At 52.1% G+C, this 10040-nt stretch overlaps 1 protein-coding gene across 1 annotated transcript; it reads left to right on the top strand.

The window, feature by feature from the left end:
• The first annotated feature begins 4628 nt into the window (after window positions 1–4628).
• Window positions 4629–9208, top strand: LOC125281859 (rho guanine nucleotide exchange factor 11-like). The gene is given in 5 exon segments (XM_048215789.2): window positions 4629–5984; window positions 5987–6623; window positions 6625–7396; window positions 7398–8334; window positions 8337–9208. Coding segments are annotated over 5 exon segments (4497 nt in total). The 5' UTR covers window positions 4629–4705.
• The last annotated feature ends 832 nt before the right edge of the window (window positions 9209–10040 follow it).

Here is a 10040-nt window from a genome sequence, read left to right as displayed (position 1 = left end):
TCCCCCTGCTTGTGTTCCCTCTCTCGCTGGCTGTCTCTATCTCTGTCAAATAAATAAATAAAATCTTTAAAAAAAAAAATAAAAAAAAATAAAATTGCTAGTATTGTGAACAATTTGAGTATTTGTTTAAATACACAGAAGCAATCCTTTTTTTGTTTAATATGCCTGTTTTCTTGAATTTCCAGAAAGTTTTATATTTATACTTAGATGCATATTTTCATTTATCCTATAGAATTTAGTTTGTCTATTTCTTTATATTTTCTCAGAACACTGATTTTATCTTAATTTTTATCTTCTCCCTCTACTACAAAATATTGAATAGTTTAAATTCCCAAGCATCACTTTTTCCATACATCATTGATTTGTAGGAAATTTCTAGCAGCACCTGAGAGCCTCTCTATATTAATCTCTAGTGGAAACTAAACTAGATCGTGTCATTAATACTGCCTTAATTTTGCTGAATTTTGACCCTTAAATACCTCCTGTCTTCGTAATGCTGTTATTAAAGTACTAAGAATTCAAATATAGACTTTTCTGATTCTATAGTATCAATAGATGAAATCACATGCTTTATAGTTGTTTGTGTTGTGAATTTGATTACTCAATTAACTGCTTAATTTTGAGATTGCTGACTTCTCTGACAATAACAGTGGTATACGCATAGGTGTTGTGATGTGTCTATTTTTTTTCTTTCTGTCAAATATTGCCTTTGTGACAAGTCTCAAAGTATTTCCTAGTTCTCAATGAAAAATTTACAAGTTCTCTTTCCAAGTAAGGGAAAAGAAAACAGCTCTGAAATATCTCTTCCTTAATCCTTACCACATTGATCAAAGAACATATAAAAACCTCCTTCATTTATCAAACATGTTTCTACTGAGTCTCTGTTTTATTTTAGGCATTTGAAAAAGCTTTGGGAATGTAAGAATAATAAAGACAAAACTTCAGTGTTCAATAAATTTACCTAACATTTTTGGCTTTTGTGTCTGTCACACAATTAGTTGCTGAAATTGCTTCTATAATTCACTTACTTGAAAAATCAGTAAAAATAGGGGAACCTGGGTGGTTCAATCAGTTAAACCTCTGACTGTTGGTTTCTGCTCAGACGATGATCTCAGGGTCCTGAGATGGAGCCCTGCAGTGAGTTCCATGCCCAGTGTGGAGTTCTCTTGAGATTATCTATCCTACTCCCTCTGCCTCCCCACTTGTGCTCACTCCTGTACTCTCTCTCAAAATAAATAAATGTTTAAAAAAATTAAAAATTAAAGGCTGTAAAAATAAAAACACTTTTTTTTCCATTCATATTTTGTGTCTAATTAGTTCTTAAATGTCAATTCAATTTTCCTATCTTTGCTTATAAAATTTTAATAAGGAGTACATAAGCCTATGAATTAGTCTTAATATAATTCTGAGGATAACAAATGCCAAAGAGGGTTGGTTTTTTTTTTATGATAACGGTGATAGTAGTATAAAGTGTGCCCCAGATGGATAAAGATGAAAATATGGCTCATTTCTTTACACTTTCTAGTATCTTCCCTAAACTTTTTATGGTAGATCATACTGTTGTCATTAAGGCAAATCAGCGAGCTTAAATTTTCACAATATGTATCTTTCTGTCACTAAAAAATACAATGAATAAGTAATAGTGAAGTCCTGTTATTAGTCAAGTACCAAACTAAATATATTCCCATCTCTTGCCATTTTTAGCCATCACCAGGGCACTGAGAGGTAGGCATCATTCTGTGCATACTAAAGCTAAGGAAACTAGGGCTGCAATAATTTAAATGACTTGTAGAAGATTCGCTTGATTTGTAATTCAAAAAAAGTTAGTTGAACCCACATTATTAGGTAATTGCTTTCTGAATTGCACTACTATATGGTAGTGGTATAATAATGTGATGAAGCAAACTGATATATCCCATTAGTTTGTTGTTAGGCAGTTACATAAATTGGATTCACTCTAATTCATCTAACTGATAACCCTCTAAATATTTGAGAGTAAGAAACATATACATTCCTTTTTTTAAATTCTTTTACTATTTTTTTTTCCTAACACTTCAGATTATATGTTCAACATTATGGAGTTGAGTTAGTAAGTTTTGTTATCTTCCCCTAATAGGGTATTGAGTTTTGTTCTGGGATATGGTTTATTTTTTTGTGGATCAGCTTAATCTTTTAAGGCTTCTATTTAACTCTTAGACGATATGGTTTAGAATAGCTTTTACTTTGGGGTTAGATTAGTCCTACTTTAAGGTAGGGTCTTTCTGGGATCTCCTATGAGAGCTCTGAGTGTTCATTGACATCTCTCCACTCCAATGGGGTAGAATTCTAACATTCCAAACCCTCTCCAAGCTCAGGCAGTTGTTTTCCCCAATAGTCTTCCTGTTCTTGGCCCTGCAGAATATCGGCATGTGTGCATGTGGGGGGGTGCTGAAGACCCCGGGTTCATCTCTGCAGATTTTTATAGCTCCTTCTCCGCCTCAGTTCCCTCTGGAATGCTGCCTTAGAGATTGGATTCAGGGTGGTAGCTCCAAACTCCATTCTTTATCTGCTGTGTTCACTGAGACTTGCAAGTGCTGTTGGAGGTTCCTTTTCATGCTCCATGGTCCGGAAGGTTCTACTGGCTGAATTTAGCTTCTCCCAGTGATCACAGTCTTGCACTGCCTGTAGCATAATGTCTGAAAATAGTTATTTTGACCTATTTTTCTTTTTTCTTTTTTTTTAATTTTTATTTATTTTTTTTATGTAAAGTTCGATGATTCATTAGTTGCGTATAACACCCAGTGCACCATGCAATATGTGCCCTCCTTACTACCCATCACCAGTTTATCCCATTCCCCCACCCCCCTTCCCTCTGAAGCCCTCAGTTTGTTTCTCAGAGTCCACAGTCTCTCATGCTTCATTCCCCCTTCTGAGTAGCCCTCTTTCTTTATCCCTTTCTTCCCCTACCAATCTTCCTAGTTCTTATGTTCCATAGATGAGAGAAATCATATAGGGATAATTGTCTTTCTCTGCTTGACTTATTTCACTTAGCATTATCTCCTCCAGTGCCGTCCATGTTTCAGCAAATGTTGAGAATTCGTTCTTTCTGATAGCTGAGTAATATTCCAGTGTATATATGGAGCACAGCTTCTTAATCCAGTCATGTGTTGAAGGGCATCTCGGTTCCTTCCACGATTTAGCTATTGTGGACAATGCTGCTATGAACATTGGGGTGCATATGGCCCTTCTCTTCACTATGTCTGTATCTTTGGGGTAAATACCCAGTAGTGCAATGGCTGGGTCAAAGGATAGCTCAATTTTTAACTTTTTAAGGGACCTCCACACTGTTTTCCAGAGTGGCTGTACCAACTTGCATTCCCACCAACAATGTAGGAGGGATCCCCTTTCTCCACATCCTCTCCAGCAATTGCTGTTTCCTGCCTTATTAATTTTTGCCATTCTAACTGGTGTAAGGTGGTATCTCAGTGTGGTTTTGATTTGAATTTCCCTGATGGCTAATGATTTTGAACATATTTTCATGTGTCTGTTAGCCATTTGTATGTCATCATTGGAAAACTGTCTGTTCATAACTTCTGCCCATTTTATGATTTGTTTATTTGTTTCTTGTGTATTGAGTTTGAGAAGTTCTTTGTAGCGTGCAGCCAGAGCGAGGCCGGAGGGGTAGGCGTGGGCACAGGCGGCTGGCCAGGCCTGCGTCCGGAGGAGCGGCGCGCTGAGGGGGAAGGGCCCGGAAGGAGTCATGGAGCCGGGGGAGCGGAGGCAGCGGCGGGCGAGCGGGCCTGGCGGGGCGGGGCAGAGGGGAGCTGGGGCCGGGCCCCCGCCGGCTGGCGCGGAGGAGGCCACGGGTCGGGCAGCGCGGAGACGCGAGCGGCGTCCGCGGTTGATGGCAGCCCGGGAGGCGGGTGCGGGGCGCCGGGAGGCCGGGCCGGCGGGCTTGAGGCGGGGGCGCCGCGCTCCTGCTTGGTGCCTTCGGCTCCTTGAAGGGTTTCCAGACCTTTCACGTAAAAGCTGTTTTTGTTGCTGTGTTTTAAGGAGCGCCATAACCGCGGTCGCAGGGCTGCCCCAGACTTGAAGGGCTGCGGAGGTGCACGTCCTGTTGTATGCTTTCATTTATTTCCCTGAGGAGCGCGTGGCCCGGGGCCTCCCACGGTGCCGGTTCGGACTGACCCTATGCCGCCCCTGCCCTGGCTTTGGCGTCGCCGTCGTGCTGAGCGCGGGGGGACCTGGCATGCCCCTGCTGGCCACTGGACACCTGCGTGCGGGAGGACAGCTGCGGGAACAGCGTCTGGAGCATGGACTTCATCTGTATCTTGCAGTGAAGACTGATATTTTGAAGGCACATTCTTTCTGTGATTCATGTCTTAGCCCATAGCGCTAACCTTGAAGAGATTTGTGGTTGTGTTTTTGGCTTCTAAGAAGGTCATAGTTTTTCCTCTTTTTCTTTCGGGTTTTTTCTCCGATGGGGGAGGGGCCAGGGGCTGAGAACAGACACCATGCTCCCTGCTACAAGTAGAGCGGAGCCTCAGTTCCCAGGTCCTGAGAGCCAGCAGAGGGCATTCGAGCATCCAAGCATCTGACCATCCGACCATCCGACCATGAGGTTGGGAGGCCCTCCTCCCACCTTTCTTAAAAATTGCAGCTGACTCAGCCCTGATCAAGACATCAAAACTGCAGGATCCTTGTTCCGCGGAGACACTGAGAAACCATGAGTGTGAGGTTACCCCAGAGCATAGACAGGTTAAGTGGCCTGTCTTTGGGAGATTTGGTGCCTGAACACAGGTCCCCTTCCCACCTCCACCAGCCCTCTGACACGTCCTAGACAGGTCTTGTTCAGCGCTGTGTCATCATCCAGAAGGACCAGCATGGCTTTGGCTTCACGGTCAGTGGGGACCGTATCGTTCTGGTGCAGTCTGTGCGGCCTGGAGGGGCAGCCATGAGAGCTGGTGTCAAAGAGGGCGACCGGATCATCAAAGTCAACAGCACCATGGTGACCAACAGCTCATACCTGGAGGTGGTGAAGCTTATCAAATCTGGTGCCTACGTCACACTGACCCTCCTGGGCTCTTCCCCCTCGTCCGTAGTTGTCTCTGGGCTGCAGCAGGATCCTGCCCCCGCCGGAGCCCCCCGAGTCACCCTTGTGGTCCCACCGCCGCCTCCGCCCCCACCTCTGCCCCCCCCCGCAGCATATCACGGGGGGGGGGGCAAACCACTGCAGGATCCCGAATTCCAAAAACATGCCACCCAGATCCTTCGCAATATGCTGAGGCAGGAGGAAAAAGAGTTACAGCGTATCTGTGAGGTATACAGCCGCAATCCCGCCAGCCTGCTGGAGGAGCAGATCAAAGGTGCTCAGAGTTGTGTCACTCAGCTCCAGCTGAAGATCCAGCAGGAGACGGGTGGCTTCGTGGACATACCCCCCCCCCCATATGGTGACACCAGCCAGAGAGCATCAGAAGGCCAGCTCTCTCTGGACTGCCAGGAGGGGGACAGCAGCTTGGACACTGGGACGGAGCACTTCCCCTCCCTCAGTGAGGCGCTGATGAATCGGAACTCGGCACTGGACAGTCCCCGAACCTCACCTGTGATCATGGCCAGGCTGGCCCAGCACCACTGGCGGCAGGGCTCGGACGCACCAGGGCCTGGCACCAGCGAGCAGGGGGCAGACCAGAGCCCGAAGCCTTTAATTATTGGCCCAGAGGAAGATTATGACCCGGGTTATTTCAACAACGAGAGCGACATCATCTTCCAGGACCTTGAGAAGCTGAAGGCACGGCCGGCTCACCTGGGCGTTTTCCTGCGGTACATTTTCTCTCAGGCCAACCCCAGTCCACTGCTTTTTTACCTGTGTGCAGTTTACCAGCAGACAAACCCCAAGGATTCCCAAAGCTTAGGAAAAGACATCTGGAATATTTTCTTAGAGAAAAATGCGCCGCTAAGAGTGAAAGTCCCGGAGGTGTTACAGGCTGAAATTGACTTGCGTCTGCGCGCAGTGAGGACGTCCGCGCCATGCTCCGGGAAGTGCAGGAGGCAGCCATGCCCGAGATCCAGGAGCAGATCCAGGACTACAGAACAAAGCACACCCTGGGGCTGTGTAGTCTGTACGGTGAGAATGACCTGCTGGACCTGGATGGGGACCCTGTCCGAGAACGCCAAGTGGCCGAGAAGCAGCTAGCCACCCTGGCAGGCATTCTTTCCAAGTACAAGGAGGACAGGAGTGCCCCCATGGATTTCGCTCTCAATACCTCTATGGGCTACGCTGGGCTCCGTCTCCGAGAGGCATGGCCTTCCGGCACAGCTGAAAAGGCCCAGGCAGCTCCTGACAAGGACAAGTGGCTGCCCTTCTTCCCAAAGACCAAGAAGAGCAGCAATTCCAAAAAAGACAAGGATGCCCTGGAGGACAAGAGGCGAAACCCTATCCTCAAGTACATCAGGAGGCCCAAAAGCTCTTCGCAGAGGACATTTCATATTCCTTTGTCCCCTGTGGAAGTCAAACCAGGCAACGTGAGGAGCATCATTCAGCACTTTGAGAACAACCAGCCGTATGATGCCCCGGAGCCTGGGATGCAGGGGCTCTCCACAGGAAGCTTCCCCAAGTACCTGCTGGAGAGCAACAGCTCACACTCAGATCCGCCTGGGCCGCTCTGAGAGCCTGAAGGGCCGGGAGGAGCTGAAGCGGTCCTGGAAGGTGGAGAACATGCCCCAGTCTCGCAGTGATGTGGACATGGACACAGACACGGAGGCTGCCCGTCTCCACCAGTCAGCCTCGTCCTCTGCCTCCACCCTCTCCACAAGGTCTCTGGAGAACCCAACCCCTCCCTTCACCCCCAAAATGGGCCGCAGGAGCATCGAGTCCCCCAGCCTGGGGTTCTGCACAGATGCCCTCCTCCCCCACCTCCTAGAGAACGATCTGGGCCAGCTCTCGGACCTGGAGCCAGAGCCGGACGCCCAGAACTGGCAGCACACGATGGGCAAGGATGCGGTGGCCAGGCTAAGCCAGAGGGAGATTGACCGGCAGGAGGTCATCAATGAGCTGTTTGTGATGGAAGCCTCCCATCTGCGCACGCTCCGGGTCCTGGACCTGATCTTCTACCAGTGGATGAAGAAGGAGAACCTGATGCCCCGGGAGGAGCTGGCCCGGCTCTTCCCCAACCTGCCCGAGCTCATCGAGATCCATAATTCCTGGTGCGAGGCCATGAGGAAGCTCCGAGAGGAGGGCCCCCATATCAGAAACATCGGTGACCTCATGCTGGCTTGGTTTGACGGCCCCGGCCGGGAGGAGCTCCAGCAGGTGGCTGCCCAGTTCTGCTCCTATCAGTCCATCAACCTGGGGCTCATCAAGACCAAGCAGCGCAAGGAGAGCCGCTTCCAGCTCTTCATGCAGGAGGCCGAGAGTCACCGCCCGGTGCTGGCAGCTGCAGTTCAGGGACCTTATCATGTCCGAGATGCAATGGCTCACCAAGTACCCACTGCTGCTGGAGAGTGTCCTCAAGCACATGGAGGGTGGCACCGCCGAGCACGAGAAGCTCTGCTGGGTGCGGGACCAGTGCTGGGAAATCCTCAAGTATGTGAATGAGGCGGTGAAGAAGACGGAGAACCGGCACCGACTGGAGGGCTACCAGAAACGCCTGGACACCACGTCCCTGGAGAGGGCCAGCAACCCCCTGGCAGCAGAGTTCAAGAGCCTGGATCTTACAGCCAGAAGGATGGTCCACGAGGGGCCCCTGACCTGGAGGATCAGCAAGGATAAGAGCTTGGACCTGCACGTGCTGCTGCTGGAGGATCTCCTGGTGCTGCTGCAGAAGCAGGACGAGAAGCTGCTGCTCAAGTGTCACAGCAAGACGGCCGCAGGCTCCGCGGACAGCAAGCAGACCTTCAGTCCTGTCCTCAAGCTCAACGCCCTGCTCATCCACTCCGTGGCCACAGACAAAGGAGCCTTCTTCATCATCTGCACCTTGGAGCTGGCCCCCCCCCCCCAGATATACGAGCTGGTGGCACTGACGTCGTCAGACAAGAACACGTGGATGGAGCTCTTGGACGAGGCCGTGTGGAATGCCACCCGGCTCCCGGGAGCTGCCCCAATGCTCGCCCATCCCCTGCCCCTGGGCGCCCGGGAGCCAGCGCAGCAGAGCCCCACCCCCAGCAGGGTCTGGCTGGATGGCTCAGAAGTGTTCCGCAGTGAACCAGAGCCCGGGGAGCTGCCCGGAGCAGGCACTGGGCCCCAGCAGAGGGTTGAGGGGAAGCATGCAGGCCTCCTAGATGATCCGAAGCAGGAAGGCAGCATTGAAGGGGAGCTGGGTGCCCTGCCTCACCCCTCCGCATCCCTGGATGGAGAGAACGGGGAGGCCGGACGAGAGACCCCATCCTCCTGCCCCTCCCTGGTCCTCTGTTCATGGAAGGGCTCGCCGACTCAGTCCTGGAAGACGTGGAGAGCCTGCGGCACCTGATTCTGTGCGGCCTGCTGCCCGGTCACGGCCCCAAAGCGCAGCCCGCCGGGGAGCCCAACTACGGCCTGACGCCTGCGCCTTCTCTCAGGAGCAGCAGCTGGCGCCCCGGGGACCCGAGCGCCCCAGGGCATGGCCCCCCTGGGGGTGAAGGGCCAGAACAGGAGGACATGGCTCTCTGTTCTCTGGAACAGCTGCCCTCACGGGCAAGGAATTCTGGGATCTGGGAGTCTCCCGAGCTGGACAGGAACCCAGAGGAAGAGGCTTTAAGCACCGAGGCGGCAGGAAGTTACAAATTCGTGAGAAAAGGGAACTGCTTCTATGTCAGCATGCCGGCCGGACCCCCGGACTCCAGCACCGAGCCCTCCCAGCCCGAGAGCCTCCTTGCCTGGCGGCTTTGGGGACCCAGTGGAGGTCACAGGTGCCCTCACCACTCCCCGCCAAGCCTGGCCCTCAGGGACATGGGCAGCATCTTCCCCACCATCGAGCAGCTCACGGTCAAGCTCACCAGGCTCAAGGACATGGAGGTGGCCCACAGAGAGCTGCTCAGATCCCTTGCAGGAGAGGCGTTGGGCGGCACCACACCCGTGGGCGGTTTCCACACGGAGGCGGCTAGATGGACAGATGGCTCCCTGTCACCTCCGGCCAGGGAAGCCCTGGCCTGCGACTCCAGGGACGGCCACCAGCCAGGGCCGTGCTCGGAGGACAGCTCCGATGCCCCCCCGGAAGACAGCGTGGCGCCTGCAGCCTCGTCCCCAGGACTATAACTGCCCGCTCGTGCTCTGGGGACCGCCCGAGGCAGAGGCACAGGGCAGTGGGAGCCCAGACCTCCTTCCCGCGGTGGAGGCTGTGGAGAATGGGTCTAGCTGAGACCCCCGGGGGCGCCCCGCATGTCGCCTGGTCTGCTCAGGTCCCAGTCAACTGTCAGTGTCTCCCCCTCCCTCCAGCTGCCCCCCAAGGCCTCTCCTGAGCATGCTGACTGCATCTGAAAGGCCCCCCCCCAGACACGCAGGTGAAAGGAGGAGTCTCCAGCACTGAGTATTGAGGTACGAAGCGGGGAGCCATGAAACCATGCACAGATACCAGAAGATAAATGGAAGGGGGAGGGAGCTGCCATGTTCAGGCACCGGGAAGTGGTAGCCACCTGCACAGGGGAGCGGGCGGACTTGCGGACCAGCACCCTCGAGAAAACAGACTGGGACTGTGAGCGGGGAGCGCGCGCCACCAGACTTCTCACAGAACTCCGGAACTCCGGTGTGCTAACTGGAAGCTGACTGAGACTGGGAGCTCAGGAGCGCGCAGGGCAGCTGGTGGCTGGAGGCTGGCGGTGTTAGAAACACAAAGGAAAAAAAAAAAAAAGAAACACAAAGGACAGTCGCACCGGCCCTGGAAGTGAGGGCTGGGACTCCGGGTGTGGGGTGCACATCCCGGGATGCTGCAGGGTTTAGCAGCACCAACAGAAACAGAGTTAAAGTGGCCAGAACATCAGTGGAGAATGGTCCGCAATCCCTCTGTTCTGAGACAGAGGCTGAGATTCAGCTGCTGCTGCTCTGACTCTCAGAAGAGGCACAGTAAGCCGCCAGGGAAAGCCACCAGAGA

This window comes from Ursus arctos, unplaced genomic scaffold (genome assembly GCF_023065955.2).
Source record: "Ursus arctos isolate Adak ecotype North America unplaced genomic scaffold, UrsArc2.0 scaffold_4, whole genome shotgun sequence".
NCBI classification, from domain to species: domain Eukaryota; kingdom Metazoa; phylum Chordata; class Mammalia; order Carnivora; family Ursidae; genus Ursus; species Ursus arctos.
Note: the sequence above shows the minus strand (reverse complement) of the source record. Positions and strands in the feature narration are given on the sequence as shown.